Below are 27,500 nucleotides of genomic sequence, written 5' to 3' on the forward strand. Positions count from 1 at the left end.
TCATGTGTTGTGGAACCAGTTTCATGAGATACAGGTTACTGACCCCCATACACACACACACACACACACACACACACACACACACACACACACACGGCCTGTGTGAGGTCTAAAGCATAAGATGGAGCCTCAGGGGGAAGCTGAGTATTAATAGACACATGGAAGTAATGAGGGTCTTTAGAAGAGCGGACATGAGTTGAGATTAACACCCCCCCCCCCACACACACACACAAACACACACACAAACACACATACACACACACGTGCACTCACACACACACACAATCACACACAAACACACACACACACGCCATCATCAGCGTTTGGACACATAACCTTGTTAAAAAGAGATTCATGGCTCAAGGTCACAGGGTCACTGTGTGTGTGTGTGTGTGTGTGTGTGTGTGTGTGTGTGTGTGTAAATACATGGGATCATCCACATTAAAAGTTGGGTCAAAGGTCAAGTGCAGTGAAACAGCACCTGCTGTAACCAGGCACACACACACAGTTATTTCCGTCTCACACCCCTGATGACAAACAAGCATAATCTTCATAATCTGCAGTAACACAAAGATACAAACACACAGACACACACATGTTCAGCCAAGATTTTTATCTGTAATTCACATGTTAATGTTTCCCATACATGACGAACACTGTGTGTGTGTGTGTGTGTGTGTAACAGGTGCCCTGAGGCCCCCCCGACAGCAAGCAGCAGCTCTGGAGGATCCGAGCTGAGCCTCAGGTTCAAGGTTAAAGACGAGGCAGCACGAGGTCATGTGACTCAGGAGCAGATCCTCCCACTGGACCTTCTCAGAGAGGATCCTGTATCTGGCTCCATTCACAGCCTCGTATGTGAGGAGCAGAACCTGAAGGTCCGTCCTGTGTGGTGCGACCAGCCTCCATCATGGAGATCTCTGCTCCCCTGACTCACCACGGCGCCCCCTGCAGGCCGAGCACGTCACTCCCTGGAAACCAGCTGCTGCTCAGCTGCTGGTTTCCAGGGTTGGGCCCTGAACCACAACCTCAGAATCCAGGAGGAGGTTCATTAAAGAGACGAGACAAAGACAGGTGTCCTGTCTGATGGTTAATGGAGAATAAGAAAATATATAGAGACCTGACAAACGAGGGATGAGGGATTGAATAAAGGATTTAAAGTAAATAAATCAAACACTGTTTCTCACATCGCAAAATCACCTTGAGCTCATGTGAGTGAGATTTAAATAAACAGATAGAAATACAAAGTGGTAAAACTGCTGCTGTGCTCAAATCCATCCACACACACAAACACACACACGCTCGCTCTCTCTCTCTCTCTCTCTTTCTCTTTCTCGCTCTCGCTCTCTCTCTCTCTCTCTCTCTCTTTCTCTTTCTCTCTCTCTCACACAACAACAGGTCACGACCCGCAGGTTGAGGTCACGGCCCGCAGGTTGAGGTCACGACCGGCAGGTTGAGGTCACGACCCGCAGGTTGAGGTCACGACCGGCAGGTTGAGGTCTTGGTCACAGGTTAAGGTCAACAGTGTGAGGGCGGGACCAGCTGAGGACCCGGGTCACGTGACTCCTCTGTGAACCAGACGTCTGAGGTCGACCCTCGACGGCCACGAGACTGACATCATCTACATACACCACTTTTTGAAATTCTGTGGGGATGGTTTTCTATAACTTAGTGTATCCTGTTTAACTTTGAAATACCACACCCTATGTGTTTAGTTGTACTTCCTGTTGTGCGTCGTTTCTCTGTGATTTCAGTTGTGCTGACACATCATTTCCTCAGATAACAAACAACATCAAGAACTCCTTATATGTTCCTAGGTTTGAGCTTTAATTGTGAAGGGTATTTTTATGTATTTTGTATTGAGACAAAACGAATACTTTCATCTATTAACACGTACATGGAACATGAGTTTGTGTATAAATGTGTGTGTCTCTGTATGAGTGTGTGTAGCTCTGTATGAATGTGTGTTTGAGTGTGTGTGTCTCTGTATGAGTGTGTGTGTGTTATACAACAGCTGAGTGTGTGAGCGTGCTGCTGCCCCCCCCCGCTCCTCCGTGGCTCTCCCCGCCTCTCAGCCTCCCTCCCTGGCTGCGGGCTGCTGGGCGGACCGGGGCAGACCCGAGCGGACCAGTTCCGTGTTCCGTGCTGATCGACGCACGGAGCGTGACGGTGCGTGACGGTGCGGGAGGAGCCTGCCGGGAGATGGTGGACGTGCGGGGGCCGGAGGTGAGGAGCTGTTTGTTATTCTTCATTATTTCTGCGCACATTCTTCCGCCGACGTCTGCGTCACGTTCCGGAGAAACTTTGACGCTGCTGGACGACCCCCCCCTCCTGACGCAAAGCGCGTCGATGAGCACGCGCACTCACACTCGTGCGGGATCACGGTACGTTCACGCATACGGTAAATGAGCCGCGTGCTTTTCGCTTCCTTAAAGGCCGTGACGTAACGCTCCGCAACTTTTACTGTCGATACGTGAAGTGTGCGTGTGTTCGTGCGTGTACGTGGATACACGAGAAAACAGTTGCGAGCCGAGTCGTGCGCGAACACATGCCCAGTGATAGTGTCACTGTAGCTTCATGTGCGCGTGTCCTCCATTGATGTTGTTTTGACTCTAGTGACGTAACGTGACGCGCCTCCACCATGAGATAAGCACATCTATTGCGTGCGTGCGTGTGCGTGTGTTCGTGTTCCACTCGGAAGGATTTCTTGGTGGCGCACTTCAGATTTTTCTAGAAAACACACACACACAGACTCACACACACACTGTGATACACGCAGACACACACAGGAGCTCACCACGTGCAGGTTGTGACATGTCATTTAAACAGCTGATCTGAGGTGATGGACACGTGATCACGTGATGACTTCACGTGTGACTTGATTCAAAGTTCTGAACGATAACAATGTCCACATGGAGACATGAGACATGAGACATGAGACAGACCCAAGCAGCAGGTGCTGATCTGACGTAAAACCTCCGGGACACGATGGACCATCAGGACCTGGACAGAAAGTTCTGTTCAGATAACACCTGTTCTTTTTAATGAGGTAGATGAAGGTTGTTGGTTTGAATCCAGTCTTCTTCCTCCAGCACCTCATCTATAGTTCTGTGTCCTGCTTGACCCTGGGCTGGACTCCAGCTTCATCCATGATGGATGGATGGATGGATGGATGGATGAATGGATGGATGGATGAATGGATGGATGGAGAGATGGATAAATGGATGGATGGATGGATGGAGAGATGGATGAATGGAGAGATGGATGAATGGATGGATGGATGGAGAGATGGATAAATGGATGGATGGATGGAGAGATGGATAAATGGATGAATGGATGGATGGAGAGATGGATGAATGGATGAATGGATGGATGGAGAGATGGATAAATGGATGGATGGAGAGATGGATGAATGGAGAGATGGATGAATAGATGGATGGAGAGATGGATGGATGGAAGGACTACTCTCTGTTTCCAATCTGACCTGGGATCTGTTCCCTTGGAACAGAACTGGGATCAAACTTGTGAATGAGTTCTTTCAGTTCCAGTCCAGAATCTGTTTTCCCAGCAGAGGAGCAGAACTGGGCTCCGCCCGAGTGGAGAGGGAACTGAATCTGTTCAGGGTCGCGATCCAGAGACCTGAGGGCCAGCTGCAGCCGATGAACCCTGACCTTTGTGCTTTATCCTCCAGGTGATTTCATCGCGTCACCATCTGCCAGCAGAGCATCACGGACACGTCAGAGGCAGCGACTCTGCACCGAGGATCTGACTCCGGGAGGAAGCTGTGCAGACCGACCTTTGACCCCTCATGGAATAAAGATGGCCGTTTGGCGGAGACAGGGGAGAAAGCGACTCATCTCTCTCTCTGGGAATTCTGGGAATGTAATAAACGTGTTTGGCTGACTCTGGACCTGATGAGCCGGGTGTGTCCTCATCTCGTCGGGGCGGACGCTGCTCAGTGAAGAGGAATAAAGTCTGAAATGTTCCTGAAGGAAAAGTGATCTCAGAAGAACGTTCGGAGGAGGATGGAGCAGGATTTCACACAGTAGACGTCAAAGAGGAGTTGGCACTAAGCTGGACTAACGTTAGCCAGTGTGGGTGAACATTGAAACTCTCTATCACGCAGTTCAACCACAGATCAACTTTCAGCCTGGAGCCACGAAGCCTCCATCACTCTACTGGAGGTTAGAACGCTCCCTCCATCTGTTTAACATGGCCGCCACCGGGAGGAAGCACTTTGTGAGAGACTTTAATCACTTCATCACGTGTTACCTGTGTCGAGGTTACCTGATCAAACCCACCACCGTCACCGAGTGCCTGCACACCTGTGAGTCGCACACACACACACACACACACACACACACACACAGATGATTAAAGATGAAATGACACAACACTCATTTCTAGACGTGATAATATACGCGATCATCATTGTCCATTCTTGTCTATTAGCTCGTTAGCTAGAAAGCTAATTAGTGATGCTAGTGGTGAATATTGTTTTTTGATTAATCACTTATACTTTTAGATTGCTTCATACATAACTTCTCAAACTTTCACTTTTTATTCAGATCTTCTCTTCGTAGATATTTAACACATTTCACGAATTCTTTTCTTTCTAACATTTGTTCTTTGGTTGGGCTGATTGATGAATCTAGAAATGATCTCAGCTGCAAAAACCAAATCTACATTTATATCACATTATTCAGTTCCTGGAGCAGCTGAGTGAAAACAGTGTTAATTTAGTTAATTTTAGTTTTTTTAATCAGGATGTAAGTTTAGTTTTCTGTTTCTGTAGAAACTAATTTAACTTTATCTCTGCAGTTTGTAAGAGCTGCATCGTTCAGCACTTTGAGGACAGTAACGATTGTCCCAGATGTGGCATCCAGGTCCACGAGACCAACCCCCTGGAGATGCTCAGGTACGACCAAGCTGCTGCTTCCTCTTCCTCTTCCTCTTCCTCCTCACTGGTTGCTTCAGTCTCTTTGTCTTCATGTAAAGAAACTCTGTTGATAAGTTTGAATAAACATCATCTGTCACATCTTCGGTTTCATTCATCTCCATTGCCTCAGTCTTTATTCATTTGATTTGGTCCTCGTCCTCCTCACGCTCTCCTCTCACCGTCCTCTCAGGTTGGACAACACCCTGGAGGAGATCATCTTCAAGCTGGTGCCCGGACTCAGAGAAGGTGAGCTGGCTTCATCAGTTTCAGATCAATTATGTGAAGATTCAATGGAGGCAGGAAAAATAAGTTAGTGAACGTCAGCCCTCCAATCATAACATAAATACATTTAACAAACATAAATTACTTTATAAAATCATCTTGTGCATGAAAAGTTTATAAGTGTGATTTGTCCGATCTGCTAACATGGAGGAGACAGGGTTTATGACCAGACTGTAGCCAGCCACCAGGGGGTGATAGAGATGATTTTACTTTTGGGAGCCATCATGGCGTCCACCTTTATTTATTGAGCTGAAACCTGTGAACCGTCTGCAGTGGGTCGTGTGCGGGGTGGGGGGGGGGTAACCAAGATGTTGACCCTCAAACACAGAACCAGCCAGACGCGTTGGCCATTTTCATTTAGTGCTAAAAGTACGAACTTCTGCAACACTAATAATCAACTGACCTCAGAATCTGTGGCGTGGCCTCGACTAGTGAAACCTGAGGATAATCAGTCATAGCGCCACCTTCTGGACACTGGGAATGGTATGTTCTTTATTTTCATAGGCTCCTTTAAGCAGGTTGAGCAGAATCATTGCTGGTCCCAGTGAGCAGATGTTGATCAGATCTGATGGCGTCACCTGACCAGCTGGTTGCTGAGGCTCCTCTCTACACTTCATCACAACCTCTCGTCCGACTGAAGCTTCTGAATCGTTCATTTGTCAGTGTCACATTATTTCTTAGAGCGGTGGACGTGAGAGAGTTTAAACCAGATGAAGATGAACGATGAGGAGTCAACACGTCTGACGCTGCGATCGCACTTTAACTTCTCCGGAACGTTCAGGTTCAGAACTGGGATTTGTGGTTTACCGTGTTCGTACCCGTCGGGCGCTCCGGACTCGTCTGCCTGTCGTGGATCAAGAGGAATCAGTTTGATGCTTGAGCTGAGCAAACAACAGCGTCTGAGTCTATTATTCATTAAATGAGCTTAAATCACACTCTTCATTTGAATCAAGAGAAACTGAGAACGCAGATCTTTGTCTGATTCAAACCTCTGGTCAAACACACGTTGTGTCTCTGAGCTCTGTGGTTAAAGTTTGATTGATCTTGTCCTTCATGTCAAACAGAAGAGGAGCAGCGAGAACTGGAGTTCTGGAGGAGGAACCAGAAAGAGAACGGGCAAGGTAAAGTGTTCGCGTCAGACTGAAGCTTCTCTAGATACGTGCTTTTAAAGTTTCTGTAACTTTCAGTTATAGTCAACCTTCATCGTGTGTGTGTGTGTGTGTGTGTGTGTGTGTGTGTGTGTGTGTGTGTGTGTGTGTGTGCAGGAGCCCTGAGGCGTCAGAGGTTCGGGCTTCCTGATGTCGGAGGTGAAGCTGGTGGAGAAGACGATGATGGCGGCGATGAGGACTTCCACAGGAGTGACCCTCAGATCGCCATCTGTCTGGACTGTCTGCGGAACACGGCGCCGTCTGGAGACAGCTCGGTCTCGGTGGGTGTTTCTAATAATGATCAGGATATGGATTTTACTCATTTCTGTTACATCGTCCCAGTCAGAACTTTAATTTCTTTAAAAGAAAAACCTCTGCATTAATGTTTTAAAATGTGGCTCTCAGTAAATCCTGTGTAAACACACTTGTCTCTCATTGGACCAGGATCTGATGAAGAGGTTCATCCGCTGCTCCAGTCGCGTTACCGTCGGAACCATTAAGAAGTTTCTCAGTCTGAAGCTGAAGCTGCCGAGTTCTTATGAGGTGAGAAGGTTTGAAGGTTCCAGACGTAACGTTACTGAGTTTCATCAAAGGAACGTTTCATTGAGTCGCCTGCTGGTGGCGTCACATCCTCTTTGTGCACGGGTCAGTGTCTGTCTGAAGAGTCCAAAGAGACCGGATCCAGTTGAAGTCTCATTTGAAGACTTTTGACCTCTGGGGTTTTTAATCTGTATTTGAAGCTCGACTCAGCCAATCAGGAAACCTCAAAGTGTGAGTGTGAGTGAGTGTGTGTGTGTGTGTGTGTGTGTGTGTGTGTGTGTGTGTGTGTGTGTGTGTGTGTGTGTGTGTCTGTGTCTGTGTCTGTGTGTGTGTTGCAGACTGAACTGAAACTGCCTCACCTCTCACACGCTGCTCAGCCTCCCACTCGTAAACCAAAGTCGACTTCCTCTCCTCTCTCATGTCGTTCACCAGCTCTTTATATTTCTCTGCTCTCTTTCTCATCATCACGTTTTCATTTTGAGTCTGATGTAAATCTTGTTTTATTTTTCCTTTGTTCCTAACGGTGGATTTGCAGCTGGACGTTCTGTGTAACGGGGAGATCATGGGCAGAGATCACACTCTGGAGTTCATCTACATGACGCGCTGGAGGCTCCACGGAGAGAACGTGAGTCTCGCTCACTTCCTGTCTGCATGCTAATGAGCGGAGGCAGCGGGACAGGAAGTCATCTACGTGTGACTCATCCTCTAAAGGTTACATCTGTTAGGAGATCTGCTTTCTGTCCCCATGAAGAAGACAAGTCCCCTCAATGTGACTGTGATAGGTCCATACATGAGGTCACATGCACGGTTAGCTGAAGCTACAGTGGATTGTAGAAGGTGCATCACATACCAGTTCAGAAGGAGGAGAGAGGGATGATGGGAGGAGGAGAGAGGGATGATGGGAAGAGGAGGAGAGAGGGATGATGGGTAGAGGAGGAGAGAGGGATGATGGGAGGAGGAGAGAGGGATGATGGGAGGATGAGAGAAGGATGATGGGAAGAGGAGGAGAGAGGGATGATGGGAATAGGAGGAGAGAGGGATGATGGGTAGAGGAGGAGAGAGGGATGATGGGTAGAGGAGGAGAGAGGGATCATGGGAGGATGAGAGAAGGATGATGGGAAGAGGAGGAGAGAGGGATGATGGGAGGAGGAGAGGGGAATTGGGGAGAGGAGAGAGGGATGATGGGAGGAGGAGGAGAGAGGGATAATAGGAAGAGGAGGAGAGAGGGATGATGGGAGGAGGAGAGAGGGATGATGGGAAGAGGAGGAGAGAGGGATGATGGGAGGAGGAGAGGGGAATTGGGAGGAGGAGAGAGGGATGATGGGAGGAGGATAGAGGGATAATGGGAAGAGGAGGAGAGAGGGATAATGGGAAGAGGAGGAGAGAGGGATAATGGGAAGAGGAGGAGAGAGGGATGATGGGAACAGGAGGAGAGAGGGATGATGGGAGGAGGAGGAGAGAGGGATAATGGGAAGAGGAGGAGAGAGGGATGATGGGAGGAGGAGAGAGGGATGATGGGAAGAGGAGGAGAGAGGGATGATGGGAGGAGGAGAGGGGAATTGGGAGGAGGAGAGAGGGATGATGGGAGGAGGATAGAGGGATAATGGGAAGAGGAGGAGAGAGGGATAATGGGAACAGGAGGAGAGAGGGATGATGGGAAGAGGAGGAGAGAGGGATGATGGGTAGAGGAGGAGAGAGGGATGATGGGAACAGGAGGAGAGAGGGATGATGGGAAGAGGAGGAGAGAGGGATGATGGGTAGAGGAGGAGAGAGGGATGATGGGAACAGGAGGAGAGAGGGATGATGGGAGGATGAAAGAGGAGAAATGCAGTAAATAATCTTTATCTTAATTAAACATCAGAAAAACTGAACTTGGATGAATTCAGGATCAAGGTTGAAACGACCACTTCCTGTGACGGTCAGAGATCCTGATTCTAAAAGAACAGGGCTCAGCTCCATCTGACATGTTTCCATCAGTTATCAAACTCTGAGTCACAGAACCATGCCGGCTCCCAGAGGTCAGAGGTCAGGACGTCCATGTGTGTCTGTGGTGGACGAGTCTTCATCAGATGCTCAGAAAGTTCTGTTCTCTTCCTCAGACGTATCCCATGGTTCTGGAGTACCGGCCCCGAATCGACTTCGGCTGAACCACGGCTGCAAGAGGAGGAGCACACACACACACACACACAGGCACACACACACACGCCCACGCACACACACACACAGGAACACACACAGGCACACACACAGGCACACACACACACACACACACACACACACAGGCACACACACACACACACAAACACACACAGGCACACAGACAGGCACACACACACACACACAGGCACCCGCACACACAGGCACCCGCACACACACACACAGAAACACACACACAGGCACACACACACACACACACACACACACAGAAACACACAGGCACACACACACAGGCACACGCACACACACAGGCACACGTACACACACAGAAACACACAGGCACACACACACACACACACACACACACACAGAAACACACACACAGGCACACACACACACACACACACACACACAGAAACACACAGGCACACACACACAGGCACACGCACACACACACACACAGGCACACGTACACACACAGAAACACACAGGCACACACACACACACACACACACACACACACACACACACACCCAATGCCCACAATGTGCAGACAGAGACTCAGATGTATTTTTGTACAGATGATGATGAAGTGCAGATGTTGCTATGGTGACAGAGGTTTTATGCTACATAGAATAATATATATATGCGATAATATAAGATATTTTTAAATGTATGTCCCTGTGCCTAAAAACCTTTAATCATATCTTCACTTTGCCTGTTTAACTTCAACTCTGTAGATTAAATGTTGATTTTCTACTGTCGATGTGGAAGTTGTTTTATTATGTCTCTGCTCTGGCGACACCTGGTGGCCGGTGGCGTCATGTTTCAGTTTCTCGGTCTCTTGTGTTCTTATGAACACGATATCTCAAGAACTCTCTGAGGGAATTTCTTCAAACTTGTTTCAAACATTCACTTCGATCCACAGATGAACTGATTAGATTTTGCTGGTCAAAGGTCAAAGTAACTTCAGTGAATTTCTTCCCAGTTCTGAAGCTTCATTACGTCTCCCAGCGTCAAAGTGACGTCACATGTTGATAAAGTGTCTGTGAACTGAAACGACCACAGGAGGCGATTCTAGTTTGAACGTGTATTTGTCTTCAGGAGGCTTCTGGACATTAAGTCCACTTTTGTCTCTCAGTTGTGATTTTGTCCTTTGAGATGAAACGGTACAATCAGTCATCAACACAGGGTCAATTCACACCAGGTCTGTTCACACCGGGTCAGTTCACACCGGGTCAGTTCACACCAGGTCAGTTCAAACAGGGTCAGTTTACACCAGGTCTTTTCACACCAGGTCAGTTCACACCAGGTCAGTTCACACCAGGTCAGTTCAAACAGGGTCAGTTTACACCAGGTCAGTTCACACCAGGTCAGTTCACACCAGGCCTGTTCACACCAGGCCTGTTCACAGCGGGTCAGTTCACACCAGGTCAGTTCAAACAGGGTCAGTTTACACCAGGTCTTTTCACACCAGGTCAGTTCACACCAGGTCAGTTCACACCAGGTCAGTTCACACCAGGCCTGTTCACACAGGTTCTGTTCACACAGGTTCAGTTCCCACCAGGTCAGTTTACACCAGGTCAGTTCACACCAGGTCAGTTCAAACAGGGTCAGTTTACACCAGGTCTTTTCACACCAGGTCAGTTCACACCAGGTCAGTTCACACCGGGTCTGTTCACACCAGGTCAGTTCACACCAGGTCTGTTCACACCAGGTCTGTTCACACCGGGTCAATTCACACCAGGTCTGTTCACACCAGGTCTGTTCACACCAGGTCTGTTCACACAGGTTCTGTTCACACCGGGTCAGTTCACACCAGGTCAGTTCACACCAGGTCAGTTCAAACAGGGTCAGTTTACACCAGGTCTTCTCACACCAGGTCAGTTCAGACCAGGTCAGTTTACACCAGGTCAGTTCACACCAGGTCTGTTCACACCGGGTCTCTTCACACCGGGTCTGTTCACACCAGGTCAGTTCACACCGGGTCTGTTCACACCTGATCTGTTAAATTAAACATGTTTATTTTCATACTTTAGTCCCTTGTTGATAAATGATGATTCTCTAAATATAAATTAGAAAGTTGTGTCCTGCTCCTCATGGTCATGGTCATGTGACGAGCAGCTGATGTCAGCGCCGGACGTTAAAGATGTACCTGCGTTTATCTCAGGCTGGAGGGAGGTCGGACAAAGAAAAGATGGCTGATGTCACATGCTGCTATTTATACGATGTAAGTTATTTTTATGAGTGACTTGCATGAGGTGTGCGTGTGTGTTTAAGTGTTAGGTTGATGTGTGTAATAGCATCTGCATGAGTTTGAATTCCTTCTCTGACCAGTGACTATCTGTGAGACATGATCCATGTGTGTGAGCGTGTGGTGATATTTACAGATTTCAACACCTCCGGTCACATGTCGCTCTCTGTGGCACTTTGACCACAAATAACCACTGAACCACACGAGGTTGAACACAGTGGTACCTGAAAGGTGAGTAAAGTAAACGTACCTAAACTCGTTGGCATAAAGAAGTAACGTGTCATATTTCCTGTGAGGCTGTAAATGAATGCAGGTGATGACATCATCAATCACCTGTCGCCGGTCATGATGACATGATGACATACGAGGATTCCAGAGGAGCGACAGCGTGGCTGCAGACGAGCTGCAGGTCAGAGGTCACGAGGAGGGTGGAGTCTGCAGTGTGTGTGACCTCTGATACGTGTGCATGTGTAGAGGACGGAGTGTGCACGGAGACGATGAGAATTTGAACTTTGGGGCAGAGACGAAGACGAAGACGAAGACGAGTTTTCTGTCGATGTAAAAGTTCTGCAAAGTTAAAAATACAAAATTCTGTGAAGGGAGGAGCTCCTCCTGAACGTCAGAACCACACCTCCTCAGCTGCACGATGTCATGTGACCAGGTACCGTTGAGGAGCTGGTGGACATGAATCTCCACGTCATGCTAACAGCTAACAGCTAACAGCTAACAGCTAGTGTAGCACGTCCCCTAATAGAACCGTTCAATATCAAACTGGTTTGCTTTGTCTTGCTGCAGTTTCCAGGTTGGACGACGTGTTTTCTCCTAACGCCCTGAAAGGGGTTGACCAATCGCAACAGAGAGCACCAGCCGACCAATCAGAGCAGACTGGGCTTTATTAGGAGGAGGGTCTTAAAGGGACAGGAGCTAGAAGAGTTTGAGACAGAGGCTGAAAAGAGGAGCTGCAGCGATGGACAGTGATGGACGTTAGGGCATGAAAACATTTTACATTAACATCAACAAATGATCAACCTGAATATGAGCAGAACCTGAGTTTCTCTCTTCTGCTGAGTTCAACTGTGAATAAAGGATCTTCAATAAGGAGTCAAATGTAAACCAGTGTGACCTGTGAAGCTGGAGGGCTGCCCCCTACAGGATTCTGTGGAATTACATTCATCTTTAAATCCTCTGCTTATTTCAGGCTGACGTCTCTCGGCTGCTTCTTCTGATACAACACAAATCAGATGTGTGTGTGTGTGTGTGTGTGTATGTGTGTGTGTGTGCGTGTGTGTGACTAAGTCACAGGTGTTTCTCAGGAATAGAAAGATGACATAATACTGTGACAGGCAGTGTGATGACACAGAGGAGTGTGTGTGTGTCTGTAGAATATAAAGATTTTGTGACAGGAATTGTGTCAAAGTGCGAGAACAGGGTGGATAAAGAATCATGTGTCAATGCTTAGTTATGTCTGTATGCGTGTGTGTTTGTGTGTGTGTGTGTGTGTGTGTGTGTGTGTGTGTGTGTGTGTGTGTGTGTGTGTGTGTGTGTGTGTCTGTCTGTGTCCGTGTCCGTGTTTTATGGCAGCAGGTGGGTGACAGCATGTTGTATGTATGTCAAATATGCTGTTACTTCAACGTCAGGGTAACTTTGTCTGAGTAGGTCACTGTGTGAGTGTGTGTGTGTGTCTGTGTATTTGTGTCTCCTCACATGTCTATTGACACTTGTGTCTTTGTTGAGTTTATTTTGTGTCTTATCAGCACAGTTTAGTGTCTTTAACACATCTAAAGTGTGTGATCTTAGATATCTGACGTGTTTGAAACAATAACTTAATAACAGACTTTGTATTTTCAAACCTGTAAGTTTCTCTTTGTCGTATCAGTTTCTCTGCTCGAGTCTTTATATAAAACTCCCATGATCCCACGCTGCTTTTTCCACAGCAACAATATCTATGTATTGTTTCTGTCGACTGTAAATAAAGATGGACGACATGACAGCTCCCGAAAGCGAAGCCAGATCATCTGGATCGCCCCCTGGTGGCTGGCTGAAGTACAGGTCATAAACACTGCTCAGTGACTGTATATAAAGATGATCAGTATCATATATATAATTTCATCAATGATTTTCTGTGAATTTTGAACGTTACAGATTGACTTATATTTCATCTCTTTACTTGAGCTTGATTTCTGAACCTTTGACTTCTATTTGCTTGTGTTACAACAACTTGTGGATTTGAACCATCAACACCGGAACTCGTCAGAATGTGAGACATGCTGCTGACATGTGGACGACACATGTTCCATCTTCACCTAAAGAGCAGGTCGAGACATCTATAAGCAGTGAAGGTATATTAATACACGCTGGTATTTCAGTGGCATGAGCTGCCTTCACGTGAGCAACCGCAGGAAATTATCACGACTTAATTTACAAAACCGACAGTTTGAGTTCAAAATACACGTTTATTCATTTAAACAATAAAAACCTTCTTCGAGCAGAAAGAGGAAACAGATCAACTCAACTTTCTGTTTCACTTCCTGTGTTTGTCTATGAACCTCACCTGAGTGGAGTAGCTCCGCCTCCTCTGTGTTCACACTCTCTCTCCGTCAGTTCTTCTGTTTCCTGGTTTTAGTTCCGCTCCTTTGTTCCTTTTACTTTCTGGGTTTTCATTTCTGTTCCTTCGTGTTTGATTCTGACACAAACAACATGTTCTACATCTGCACTGATTCCTCAGAGAAGAATTCAAGGATGAAAAGAATCAGACATATTTACAGATGTTTAATAAAGTTTAGTTTCCAGGTCAGTTCAACAGAGTCAGGTTTTAAATGTCAGCTCAGATTTATGAGGAACTTCAAACATGTGCTGACGTCTCAGTGTTCGGTCCACGAAGCTCCTGCCTTCAGCTGGAGGACGTTGTTGACTGTGGAACTCGACTCTCGGGCGTCAGGTCAAAGTCTTCAGGCTGAAACATTTGCCCCAAATACTCCAGACAGGAGATCATAAAGCATGACGACAGGGAAGATGGACGGTTATACGACGTGCTGCAAGATTCACATTCAACAACTATGGTTTCCTGTTGAGATCTCTAGTATAAATACACACACATATATATATATATATATATAAGGTTAACCTTTCATGAGATGGAAACGCAGAACACTACATATACTGAATATTTCACATGAAGTCAGAACAGTTCATGAATCAACACTGAGGAAGAAAGTGAGATGTGGACTAAAGCTCTGGATAAAATAATACATATTTCTAATGTTTCCTTTACTCTATTGTTCTTACATAAATATATTCTACTTTAATTATAAAATACATAGAAACAAACGGTGTCTGAGTTGAGACTGAAACTTATAGTTTGTTTATTATTATTTATTTATTATTTAAACCAGCAAGTCACTGGAGGTTTTAATCTTTACACACACACACACACACACACACACACACACACACACACACACACACACACAAACTCACACACAGTAACCTAAATCAACACCCCACGTATTTCATGGGTAAACGACGCCCTCTTGTGTTGAGATAAGAAATGACAGATTTACTTTTCTTTTTTTCATTAAATGAGTAAATGAATGTGTTTAAATTATTAAATTTGTTTCATAGAAATAAAAAAACCTTCTAGAATCTTTTCTTTTGACAAACTCTTTTGGTCACTGGTTCACTTCTGAGCTTCTGCTCCTCTTATTCTGTTTTCTCTCCTTGTCTGTGCTGTTCTGTTTTGTCTTTTCTCTCTCGTCTTCCTTCTTTTATTTTCTCTCATCCCTCCATTCTTCCTCTGAGGAACCCTGTGTTCTGTAATGTTCGGAAACACACCCTTATGTGCAGGAAGTGTGTATGTAAGCGTGTTGTGTGTCTGTGTGAGTGCGTATGTGTGTGTGTGTGTGCACCATCCCCCCTCCTCTTCCTCCACCCCCCTCCCTCCTTGGAACTGATTTGAACTAGAGTAACCTCTCTTTCCCAGATGTTGTTCTCTCTCTCTCTCGCTCTCTCCCAGATGTTGTTCTCTCCCTCTCTCTCTCTCTCTCTCTCCCAGATGTTGTTCTCTCTCTCTCTCTCTCTCTCCCTCTCCCAGATGTTGTTCTCCCTCTCTCTCTTTCTCTGTCTCTGTGTCTCTCTCTCTCTCACTTTCTATTTCTCTCTATCTCTCTGAATCAAACCAATGATTCCTCCTGAACGCAAACGCCTCTGATCCATCACTCTTCAGAACACACACACACACGCGTACACACACACACACACGCACACACACACACACGTACACGCACACACACAGACACACACATACACATAGGTCTGTGAGACTTAGCCTCCAGCCTGGATCCTGTTTCTCACTAATTATGGACTGAAGTTAAATTGCGGCGATGACGTCGTCAACCACAGTCAGGACACACTCGTCACTTCCTGTTACAGCTGTCAAAATAAAATCCCGGCAGACAGATTTGACATTAACCAACGAGTTCCAGGGTCAGGAAACTTTGAGAAACAGATTTATGAACATGAGCTTCATTCAAATAAATTGTATTGATCTGTTCAGGTCAGTGAATGATCTCATCCATGTTATCTGATGATATATAAACAAGCTGAGACATCCTGATTGACAGCTGACACTGACTCATGATTGGTTGAGAGTGTTTATTGGTGGAACATGTAAATCATCACCACAAGAGGGCAGTGTTCGTATCGGAGCTATTTTAGCTTCATTTCAAGTAGAGAGGAGTCGCCATCTTTATTTACAGTTTACCAATGGAACCTAAACAACAAGTTAAAGGAAACTTTAAGTTCATAAACTCAAAACAACAAACAATATTCGTTAAATTTTCAGACTAAAGAAAAAACAAGTTCACTTTTTCATAACTTTGTTAAAAACATCTTTGATCAGGACTGAGATTGCAGATTTTCAAGGAACAAGATTTTCAAGATATGAGATAATAAACAAATGATTTTGTGTCTCATATATCTCAGTAACACCATGTTTATTACAGTCCGTTAATATTTTATTGTTTGCTGCATGAAATCTGAGTTTTGCTTATCGTCAATATATATACATATACATTTTAAACTATTGTTTGTTTGATTCTTTCTTTCTGTCAGAATTCAAAACTCCCATTTACCGTTACTCTGTACGTGTGCTTGTCTTTAGCGTGAGTGTGTGTGTGTGTGTGTGTGTGTGTGTGTGCGCGTGTGCGTATCTCCCGCCTCTTCTCTCCAGGCACCTCCTCCTCCTCCTCCTCCAAACATGGCGCCGGGCCGCCGCGGTGCGTCCTCCCCGACAGAAGACGCAGTGAGGGCCGCAGAGAGGAGACGGGGACGCGGGTAGAAGTTCCTTCTCCTCCGGATTGAAAGCTCTTCTCAACCAGCTGGAGCTCGCGCTCCGTGGCGCGTGCAGCGGAGACTTTACGCGCGGCTCTCGGAGACCGTTACGCGTGCGGCTGTGTGCGTAACGGGAGGAGAACCCACCTGTCCGACGGAGGGACGCTGCTCCGAGTCCCGGAGGATGTGAATGTCCCTGATTTACGCGGAGCAGCGGAGCGGACTGAGCGGACAGACTCAGGCAGAGAGCCGCAGAAACATGGCCAGCCCCGGGAGGAGCGAGGAGGACTGAGAGCTTCCAGCAGGAGAAAGTTTCCACTCGACAGGATGGATGGAGAGAACCCTGCGCTGTCAGGAGGAGCAGTGGAGAGGGAGAGAGAGAGACTCCCTCCGATCTACGGCAGCTCCGCTCCAGCTGTAAGAGCATTTCACTCCACCACATTCTGCTTCTGCTTCAACGGACATGATTAAAAGGCATCATTCTATTTATCATCAGATTCAAATAACAATAATACGATAAAAGAAAGAAACTGAAAGTTAAAGCGAGACAGATCTCAGATCAGTGGCTGTTATTAACCAGATGTTCTGTGTGTACATCGATCTTCAGTCCTGATGACACTCAGCTCTTTCTCTTTGATCGTTAACAAGATAAAAGGACATTTGTGAAAACGTCATTTTAGCTCCAGCAGCTGTTGTTAAATGTTTCTGCATCTGAAGTCGGACTCACATTCGTTTTTCAGTTTTGCTTCAATGCAGAATTAACCCCAACGTGAACATTATACAACACATATAAATGACCTCTACTAGATTGTATATGAAGTTTATATTTATATATATAGCTCAGTGTGCATTCAGTGCAGCTTCATCTTCTGTATTAAAGTGACATGAACCTCAAATCAAAGTTCTGTTTTGTGTCTGTTTGGAAAAAGTGAGGGTTTGAGGGTCGGAGCATGGGGGGGGGGGGGGGGCGTGTTCCTGTTTCTCTGTGTGACCTCACAGCGTGGAGGTCTCAGGCTGGTTGATGTCATCTCCATTGTGTCAGGGAGCAGGAATGTGCAGATCTGATGGTTCTGACCAATAAACAGTCTGTCGTCCCTGGTTGAGTCTGGAAATGTCATAAAGAGGCTTCAGGCCCCGAGCGCTGAGAGCTGAGGAGGAACCTCAGCTCAGGGAGGCTGCTGAACAGTGAGGAGAACAGACATCTCATTAAGACTCAGGAGTCTGATGATGAGACTTGATCCAATAATTCTTCAAGATAGAAAAGAGTCATTTCTCATTTCTGATGAAAGTGGAAAACAGTTGCTGGCTCTCAGCTCAGGCTCCTGGTCCCTCAGCTCAGAGAAGCTGACGATGCTTCAGTTAGGCCACGCACATGAAAGGTGGAGAAGCTGGTCACTTCCAACCTGTGTGAGTGAGGAGGCCTCATGTGGAGAAACAGATCTCCTGCGTGGCCTCCTGTGGAGTTCATCTTTCTGTGAACTTGAAGTTCATGTGTGACTGGGTCCTAAACGAACCCCGATCCTCTTATTTCACTCATCACACTCTTCATGGGCCACGTTGGACTCAGACTCCTTTTCTTCCTCTTCCTCAGAATGAGACCGGAGCTGAGGAGGACTTCAGGCTCACAGATGATTCCTGACTTGTGTCGCTGCACATGCTGATGACTGTGAAGCGATGGTTGCTCTTTGTCGACGCAGTGTCTGAGCTCTTGAGTCCGCTCTCTGTCTGTGTTTCTTTCACCTCAGTTTTCCTCTTTCCTGTCGTCTGGCTCTGTGGGATCTCTCTGTGTTTTCCTCTCATCACACTCTCACAGTCTGAGCGGTCCTGAATCTGGCTCCACAGTTTTCCAGACTTGTTACAAGCGATAGCTGCTCAGACTCCTCCGGCCCGAGTCTGGAGTCTGGAGCAGGTTTGTCGGCAGGACTCAGCCCCGAGCTGCCGACTCCCACCGAGTCCAGTCTGGCCCGGTGGAGAGCGGGCTCACATGTGGGCCTCCGGTGCCAGACCTCAGCCGCCTGTGCAGACGCTCAGCCGCACTCAGACTGACTCCATGAGGGCTAATGACCGTGGCTCTCCCCGACCTGCCCGTCAGCTGACATCAGCCGCTCGGCATCACAGCGTCCAGGGTGTTAGGATATGAAGCACAACATGGACCACAGATCAGAGCTCTGAGGTTATTCTGAAGAAACTGAGGTCCATCATCTACACACGATAATCTGCAGGGTGTGAGAGTGTGTGCGTGTGTGTGTTGGGGGGGGTGTGTGGGTGTGGGTGTGAGTGTGAGTGTGTGTGTGTGTGTGTGTGTGTGTGTGACTGTGAGTGTGTGTGTTTGTGTGTGTGGGGGAGGGTGTGGGTGTGTGTGTGTGTGTGTGTGTGTGTGTCTGTGGGTGTGACTGTGAGTGTGTGTGTGTGTGTGTGTGTGTGTGTGTGTGTTTGTGTGTGTGTGTGTGTGTGTGTGTGTGTGTGTGTGTGTGGTGCTGTCAGGAGCGGCTGCTCTGCATCTGTTGTTTTCTCCTCTTCATCTTTTCCTCTTCCACTTCCTGTCATCTGTCTCTTATCTTCATCTTCTTCTCTTTTCTATCTTTTCTGTTTCATCGTCACCTCTCTCTTCCTCCTCTTCTCACTGTGTTATCACTCTTTCCTGACCTCCTCCCTCCTCCCTCCTCCTCTTGAATCCTTCCTTCCTCTGGCTCTGTGTGTAGACCTTCATGGCGGAGCAGGAGGTTCTCGTGGTGTTCAGGTGAACCTCTGGTCGCTGGTGGCTTCACTCATCGGCTGTGGTGAGGCCTCCTGTTTGTGTCTGTTGCTCATGCATTTGGTCGTGTTGTGTATTCTAAGCTTCTGTAGCTGAAGTTGTATTTGAGTTTCAAACTGAGCTGTGGTTGCTAGAGATCCTGGGTTGAAGGGTGGACGGTGTTAGCATGTAGCCCTCGAGCTTCTTCCACTCTGCTTGCGCTCTAACTGGGAGCTTGCACTCAGACAGAGTCTCTGTGCTCTGGTTCTTGTCATCACGCTGCTTCTCTGCTCTCAGATTTATACTTCCTCACTTTTGTTTGTTTCACATGATGCTAACTTTAGCTCAGCTGACTACCACCGAGATTAAACATGATCGGATATTGATTCATTATTACTCAACTCTCTGTGATGATGTCATCTTCCTGTGCCAGGGTTTGGGGCGAGGAGCCAAGCAGTCGCTTCCGTCTCTCGGAACCTTCATCTCCACGCTGAGCCAGAGGCGGGACTTAGGGGGGCGGGGCTTGTCTGGCGGCATGACGGGCACCCTGAGCAGCAGCCTGGGGCTCCGACACGGTGAGTCCATCATCGAAAACTTTACTTTAACCGCGGTTTGAGAAACCTCTGCATCAGGATACACGGCAAGTTATGAAAAGTCCAAAAACCCGAACTATTTAATTCACTATATTTACACTGAGGCTAGTTCAGTAACAACCAGTCTTTTTATGCTTACGATACTTTACTTAACTTTATTATGACAGTTATTTATTTAGCTTTATTAGAACAATCTCAATAACCTTTGCACTTTGTCTGGCCATGTTTTTTGAGTTTATTCTATTTCCCACGAGGACAATAACGTATATTTGATTTGATTTGAACAATTCTTGAAAAACACTTTTTCAACTGCATTTGGCTCAAATTCCAACATATAATTTTCCTTTCAACAGCAGCTTCTTCAGACGCTCCATATTCACCCGTAGGATTTCAAAGCATTGAGCAGCAAAGAGCTGATCGGAGCCAGTTCACTGTCTTTGTTCTCTCGGAGACGGCGTGTTCTCCGTCTCGGATGTAATGATGTGTCACTTCCTGTGTTTACTGTTCGCTTCATGCATGAGTCCAGACTCTGTTTACGTTGAGCTGAAACACTCGTGTCTCCAGTGCTCCAGGTTTTCAGGAGAGAAAGGAGAAGCTGTTCCAGTTTTCCAGTTGGTGACTGAGCGTTTTAAAAAATCCCACTAATTGGACATTTGCAGACATTCTTACTGCGTGATTCAGGTTTCACAGTTTCTGCCTCTTTACTGAATTATTCTGCTTTCAGTAGATTTAAGCTTTCAAATCAATATAATAATAACAATAAAAATTAACTTTCACTGAGGTCTCAGAAGATAAAGTTGTGAAGAATCAAATAATAAACACAACTTAACGAGACGACCAACACGTCATCAGTGAGACAGTTTGTATCTTCTGGTCAAAGGGACGTCCATGTTCATCCAGAGGTTCTGTCCCTCTCACCAGCCGGCTTGGTCACCGCGACTACCGATGCCAGAATAATTATGCAAACCTCCGCCCCAAATGAAAACCATATGAAAGCTAAAACACACACACACACACACAGACACACACACACACACACACACACACAGATAGTGCAGCGTTCCTCGGGCTGTTACAGTTGCTGGACGATCCCCACAATCTTCTTGTAACAGGAGGTTTTGTTGTTCCTTCTAAACGCTGTCACTTCTTGTGCCGAGCAGATTTCAGATTTCAGATTTCAGTGTAAAACCAACAAAGTCTCCTTGTTGTTTCCCCCCCCCCCCTTCTCCTCCCGTCATTCTGGACGGTCGCACATGTTCGATCTGATTGTGGACTGTTGCGTTCACTCAGGAACAACAACTTGAATTAACGAGCAGCAAAGGTCGACTCACCTCTCGGCTGCAGTGAACTGTGATGAGGAGGAAGATGGAGGAGGAGGAAGATGACTCTTCTGATTAAAGGCTCTCATGGCGACCGGGGTTTGTTGCTGGCAGGACTTAATTGGGCGATGCACAGGCTGACACAGCAGGGGAATTAATCTGGAGCGGAGATGGAAAGTTGAGTCTCCATCTTCTCGTTCACTGCTTCCATCAGCTGTTCCTCTCTGTGACGCTGTCAATCTCCAATCAAGCGTCAATCAGCAAATCAGATCATTCCTGTCATGACCTGGTTGAGAGGAACCAAACTGTTTCCCTCCAGCTCTGCTTTTTCAATTTACACACAAAACACCTGAATGGAACAGAACGTTTAAAATCTTTTAAATCAAGTTTTACAGTTTAATAAGTTTTTCCTCTCATCATAGGTTTAAAATCAAGAAGTTTAAAGCTGCAATGGAAACAGGTTCAGTGAATTAAAGATGACATAAAGAAGTGACACAGAGGTAATGTCCGACTCAGGACAGAGGAATTATGGCGGCAGATGAAAACAAAGTCAAATGAGTAGATGTAATGTTTGTTGTATAAAAATAGAGCTGATGTTATATCTCCTGTTTGGACGTATCAGAACCCGAGTGCAGAATCAGCGCCACCTACTGTTTACCCTGAGAAGCAGCTCCAATATAAACGTGACAGTAGGTTCCAGTGGTGAATTAAAGCACATTGAATAAGGCAATAAGCTGGATTTGACCCTTTGACCTCTATGTCTAAATGTATGGCTGCTCTGCTGTGACCTTTGGATTCGATCACTTTCATTTATCCGTCTGTCCACCTCTGAGTCGGTGAAGCTTTTATCTCCTGCTTGTCTGTCCACCCTCCAGAATGATCACCCACAATGCACCTGGACCGGCCTGCTCCACACAATAGTTACTGTGGAGACGAGACAGCAGGAGGCTGATTAAAAACAAAATGGATAGATGGTGCAGAGGAGAGGGAGGAGGGGTGAACGTGTGTGTTTCTGCAGCCTGTGATTACACACTGATGGGTGTGTGTGTGTTGTAACACATCATCCATCATGTAAGCTGTGTTGTGTTATTGGCCCCAGTGAGATTGATCATTGACATAGAAAGAACACTTACAGATTCCATCGACACAAAGAATTACATTACAAATTATTGTGATATTGAGATTTTGACTCGACACTCGATCAGCTCAACATGTTGTTTGGGTCTCGGCACCAGAAACACGTTGTGTGTGCAGAAGCTGTGGTTATGGTACATTTCAGAACGTGAACATTTTGATAACATGTGTTTAATGTTAATGGAGCTGACTGATCCGGTTAACGGGTGTTTCTGTTTCTCCTGCAGGGCGAGAGCTTCCTCCGATCTGTGGTGACGTGCGTCAGAAGCAGCGTTTCTCCATCGACACGCTGCCCCCGGAGGTCAAAGCTCCGTTCCCCCCCGACCCCGTCATCCCGCTGAGGACCAAGACCACCAGGGAGTTTCAGTGAGCCCCTGCCCCCCCACAGCTCACGCTTTCTGCTCCGAATACACACAAACACTGTTGTCTGAGCGAGGCCCGGATTGTGTTTTGAGAGTTGTTTGTGTGTGTTTGTGTGTGTGTGTGTTGCCAGGGAGGACATGGAGCAGGCCGTCCAATCAGAGGACTGGAGGGACGTCCGAGAGTTCTACCTGACCACCTTTGACTCCTTCATAGAAATCAACGCTGCCTTCAAGGTAGAACACACTCTCACACACACTCTCACACACACACACACACACACACACACACACACACAAACATCCTCATTTTCATCCCTGGTTTCCCAGCGAGAGGCGAACGGATCGTTCAACACCATCGACGACTCAGGAGTCAACGCCAAGTTTGTCAACGCTGTTTACGACGCACTGCTCAGCACAGTAAGAGCAGACACACACACACTCACTCATTAAGGTGAAACAATCACTGTACTAACACATCTGAACACACACATCACATGACCGTGACCGTCCACTGGTCATGTGATGTAAACAGGAAGTAGATCGTCTCCTCTGCTGTGGTTGCTTAGTAACAGAAACTCCTCTGAAGGAGGAACTATAGATATTTACATAAAGGCTAGATGTCTCCAGTCGAACGTCCGCAGATGGCGGCCATCTTGCCACAGGCAGCTCGCCCACCCATAACATTGTGTTGTAGTGGTACGTACTTTTTAAATAAACATAACTTGCTAAATTCTCAACCGATTTTTAACGGTTTTGTTTGTTACAAACGTCAGAGATGTAGTTATGACACTGCATACTTATGAATAATTATGTTATTTTCAAAAAAATAGAATAGTGTTCTATATAGGTACAAGATTTCCTTTTACAAAAATACATCAAGATTTTTTAAATTTTTTGTTAATTTAAAAAGTACATGTACCACTACCAACACAATGTTATGGGTGGGCGAGCTGCCTGTGGCAAGATGGCCGCCATGTGCGGACGTTCGAGTCTGTTGGCCGGAAACGCGGATGAGACATCTAGCCTTTATATATATATCTATCTATGGGAGGAACAGTGAAAGTGACGAGTCACTGACAGGAAGTGTTACTGACAGGAAGTGTAAATGACAGGAAGTGTTACGACAGGAAGTGTTACTGACAGGAAGTGTTACGACAGGAAGTGTTACTGACAGGAAGTGTTACTGACAGGAAGTTCTACTGACAGGAAGTGTTACTGACAGGAAGTTCTACTGACAGGAAGTGTTACTGACAGGAAGTTCTACTGACAGGTAGTGTTAGCGACGCTTTGTGTTCACCGCTGCTCGTCGAGTCATGTGACTGATAAGAACCAATCAGGAAGAGAACGTCTGTGTCATCGTTTGCTAAAGTCTCAGTTTGTGTTCAAACTGATTCGAGATCAGTTTCCACGAGTCTCTGACTGAGGCAGGAGTAACCATAGCAACAGTGATGAGTTTTAGAACAAAACACTTGAGTGGGCGGAGCCTGTTCGTAGTCGTGTGTCAGTTTACATACTGAACTTAATATAATATATATTCATCAAAATGTTTCATCTTGTAAACACCCCCACGCTGTGTGTGTGTGTGTGTGTGTGTGTGTGTGTGTGTGTGTGTGTGTGTGTGTGTGTGTGTGTGTGTGTGTAGCCACAGGACATCCAGAAGTCCGTGTTGAAGGGGATCATCAACAGTCTGCTGAGAGAGTGGAAAGGGTGAGAACACGTCTGACAGTTTTTTGCACATTTCAGTTTTTCCTATTTCTTTTTTCTAAGTTCGATGTTATTCTCCAGACAATTAAAAAGGGTTCAGATGAATTGATCATTGAGAGTAAAGTCTTTATTAACAAGGAGCAGGTTGATGCAGTGGGATGTGATCCATCATGAGAGGGAGTTGACCTCAGTCTGAGAACACGATGGATTCAGTCTGGTCTCTGTGGGTCCCGGGTCACAGCTGATCTGTGTGTTCTGTTTCAGGCCGCGCAGCAAGGACGACCTGAGAGCGTATTTCATTCTGGTTCAGGTGAGAGAACTTTGAGTTGTATGAAATGTAGAAGGTGTGTATGAACCGCACCGGGCTCCAGGCGACCTGGTGTCACCACCAGGGTGGTGTGTGGAGCTTCTAGAACCAGCTCCACACACGTCCACACTGACACAACTGCTGCAGCTGCAGCAGATGGAACTGTCTATTCATGTCTATATATATATATATATATATATTGGATTTATTGGATTCAATTTATTGTCATTACACAGAGTACAAGTACAGAGGCAACAAAATGAAAAGATATATATATACATGTATAACTTTAAATTAAGTGGTGAGTTTACTTTAATGGTGAAAGACAGTTTCTGTTATTTCGGGTCGTTCTAATCTCACAAGTGTTTGTGATGCAGTCAGTGATCGTCTTTATTTCTCAATAACAACATAATCTCTCTCCTTTTTCTGCTTGCTCTCTCTCTCTCTCTCTCTCTCTCTCTCTCTCTCTCTCTCCCCCTCTCTCTCTCTATCGCCCTCTCTCTCTCTCTCTCTCTCTCTCTCTCTCTCTCCCCCTCTCTCTCTCTATCATTTTCGCTGCACTCTGCTTCCATATATGGTTTTAACAATCAGAATTCGATAAAGACTCTACAGTTGTTCCACTGTGGCTCCATGCTCCTTCAACACACACACACACAAAGACACGCACCCACACACACACACACGTGCTGGGTGAGGTCATGCTGGAGTGGAGGACTGGTTTCCTGTCTGATGACGACTTCACTCTCTGTCTCTGCAGAGACTCTGTGTCTCACTCTTGCCGTCACTTGTTTTGTTTGTGTTTTGTGTAATGAGTGTTTTGTGTGTTTCAGTTGTTCAGAAACAATCTACTGTTCATTTTGGAAAGAGTTGAGTCCTGCTCCTGGTTAATGGCCCAGACCGAGACTGAGAAGGATTCTTCATGAATTATGATGCATGACATGAGTCTGAAGTCAGATGATGTGTGTGTTTGTGTTTTGTACAGAGTCCCCAGTATTCAAGCACCAACACATATGTGATCTTTGCTCACCTGCTGAGGCAGATCGCAGTTCTGTCCGAGGCCGACCACCACTTCCTGGTTCACTGGCTCAAAAGGTAAGTGTGTGCTAGTGTGTGTGTGTGTGAACGTCTGTGTGTGTGTGTGTGTGTGTGTGTGTGTGTGTGAACGTCTGTGTGTGTGTGTGTGTGTGTGTGTGAACGTCTGTGTTGTCGCTCTGCAGCTGCAGCTCCTCGTTCTCTTCAGTCTGGACTCATGTTGTATCAGAGTCAACGAGTCTCGGCCTGAATGAGACTCACTGACTTCATGTTTGTGGTGATGCTGTAAATTACAAGCTGTGTGATTCGCCTCAAAAGCTTTCTTCATCCAACGCTGCTATTTTCTCCTCTGGTTATGTAACAGTTTATTTCTGTGCAGATTTACTGGTGATGTTCAGCCAATGCTAACTGTGTGTGTGTGTGTGTGTGTGTGTGTGTGTGTGTGTGTGTGTGGTTGTGTGTCTGTGCATGTCAGGCTGTCCACACGGCGCTTCAGGCAGTTAGTAGAGCGCCTCCTGCAGTTCATCTCCACCCGCCTGTTTCCTGCCGAACCAGACGAACTTCCTCCTCTGGCCAAGTGCTCCTGGTGGATCCCGTCTGCCACCAAAGTGCTCAGCCTGTTCAGTGAGGGACACACACACTAACACACTCACACACACACTCACACACACACACACTCACACAGGCAAACGTAAATGTTGCTAACTATATTCTTAATATTTGACTCTCTTCTGTTTCTTCTCATCAGATGCAGCCAACAGCGTCTCCTCTTTTCCCATCATGCCTTTCACCGACTTCTACAACATCACTGTGGAGCACACAGACTTCATGGAGGACTACAGGACCTGGCAGAACTACGGCAACTCCAACAGGTCAGAACACGCTTTGATGCCTTCAGGAACCTCCGTGGTGTCACAGCAGCCGATAGGTCCTCCCTCAGACGCGTTGATTGGTCAGAACCACGTTTAATGATCTCATTGTAATCATGTAACCAGAGATCATTATAGTTACTTATTTTTGTAATCTGATTACATCTGTTAGTACCCTAGGTGAAGATGATATCATTTGAAAGTTGGAGTCTTATCTCTCTCATCGATCTCCTGGTTAAATCCCAGAGAGCCTTGCTGTAAGACACGTCCAATCAGAGAGCTTCCCCACTCACAGCAGATATAAATATATGAAACAATTTAAAGACTTTTAATTTCAGGTTGATTTCAGGGGATGAGAGTTGAATCAAATCATTTTTGTGTTTTGGACGAACCTCAGCTGTGAGTCTTCACCGGCCCCAGAGGCTCATGGGTACTGTCGTATTTCCTGTTATCAAATAAACCAAACTGACAAGAAAGCATCTCAGAGAACTGGTGGATTCAAAACCTCTCGTCCCAGTTCGGTTCGTCTCGATTTGATCATCAGTAACAAGGAGAAGCAGAACAGTGTGTAGCGTTCAGTGGAGCGTTGTCATTCTCCCGGGTCCTGATCAGCGCCTCGGAGCCAGGGCGATGTGAAGGCTCCTGGACGAGGCGACGCCCCCCCGGCTGCAGCTGATCCAGAGGAAACCCTGGCGTCTGTTTCACAGCTGGTTAGCGTCGGAGGAAAAGGAAACAGATCCAGAGTTTACAGTTCTAACGAGCTTGGCTGGCGGCGGCCGGGGATTCTGGGTCTGGAGGCTG

General features: G+C 46.5%; 2 protein-coding genes and 1 long non-coding RNA gene across 5 annotated transcripts in view; all 3 read left to right on the forward strand.

The window, feature by feature from the left end:
- The first annotated feature begins 2,067 nt into the window (after positions 1–2,067).
- On the forward strand, positions 2,068–9,827 carry LOC133966528 (polycomb group RING finger protein 5-B-like). Of its 2 annotated transcripts, none has more exons than XM_062401507.1 (9): positions 2,068–2,223; positions 3,689–4,324; positions 4,819–4,915; positions 5,127–5,182; positions 6,283–6,339; positions 6,484–6,647; positions 6,811–6,909; positions 7,442–7,531; positions 9,006–9,827. In XM_062401507.1, exons 2-9 carry the CDS (start codon positions 4,210–4,212, stop codon positions 9,051–9,053), a joined length of 726 nt encoding a protein of 241 aa, XP_062257491.1. In that variant the 5' UTR covers positions 2,068–2,223; positions 3,689–4,209; the 3' UTR covers positions 9,054–9,827. The 2 variants fall into 2 exon arrangements, with proteins under 2 accessions (XP_062257491.1, XP_062257492.1); XM_062401508.1 differs by lacking the exon at positions 2,068–2,223 and adding an exon at positions 2,235–2,381.
- Positions 9,828–10,821: 994 nt separating this feature from the next.
- On the forward strand, positions 10,822–13,365 carry LOC133966438 (uncharacterized). The gene is made up of 2 exons (XR_009923948.1): positions 10,822–11,978; positions 12,113–13,365. It is a non-coding gene; the product is annotated as an uncharacterized LOC133966438 (long non-coding RNA).
- Positions 13,366–16,497: 3,132 nt separating this feature from the next.
- Positions 16,498–27,500, forward strand: part of hectd2 (HECT domain containing 2) — a 24,380-nt gene continuing 13,377 nt past the window's right edge. The window contains exons 1-11 of one of the 2 annotated variants that reach the window (XM_062401298.1): positions 16,952–17,062; positions 19,348–19,425; positions 19,813–19,954; positions 22,653–22,791; positions 22,919–23,021; positions 23,115–23,204; positions 24,430–24,494; positions 24,756–24,801; positions 25,781–25,890; positions 26,306–26,454; positions 26,579–26,702. In XM_062401298.1, the coding sequence (XP_062257282.1) occupies positions 19,915–19,954; positions 22,653–22,791; positions 22,919–23,021; positions 23,115–23,204; positions 24,430–24,494; positions 24,756–24,801; positions 25,781–25,890; positions 26,306–26,454; positions 26,579–26,702 (866 nt within the window). In that variant the 5' untranslated portion in view covers positions 16,952–17,062; positions 19,348–19,425; positions 19,813–19,914. Of the gene's footprint in view, positions 17,063–19,347; positions 19,426–19,812; positions 19,955–22,652; positions 22,792–22,918; positions 23,022–23,114; positions 23,205–24,429; positions 24,495–24,755; positions 24,802–25,780; positions 25,891–26,305; positions 26,455–26,578; positions 26,703–27,500 lie in introns of both variants that reach the window. The other variant, XM_062401297.1, reaches the window with a different exon arrangement.

The sequence above is a fragment of the Platichthys flesus genome, chromosome 12 (genome assembly GCF_949316205.1).
Source record: "Platichthys flesus chromosome 12, fPlaFle2.1, whole genome shotgun sequence".
NCBI lineage: Eukaryota > Metazoa > Chordata > Actinopteri > Pleuronectiformes > Pleuronectidae > Platichthys > Platichthys flesus.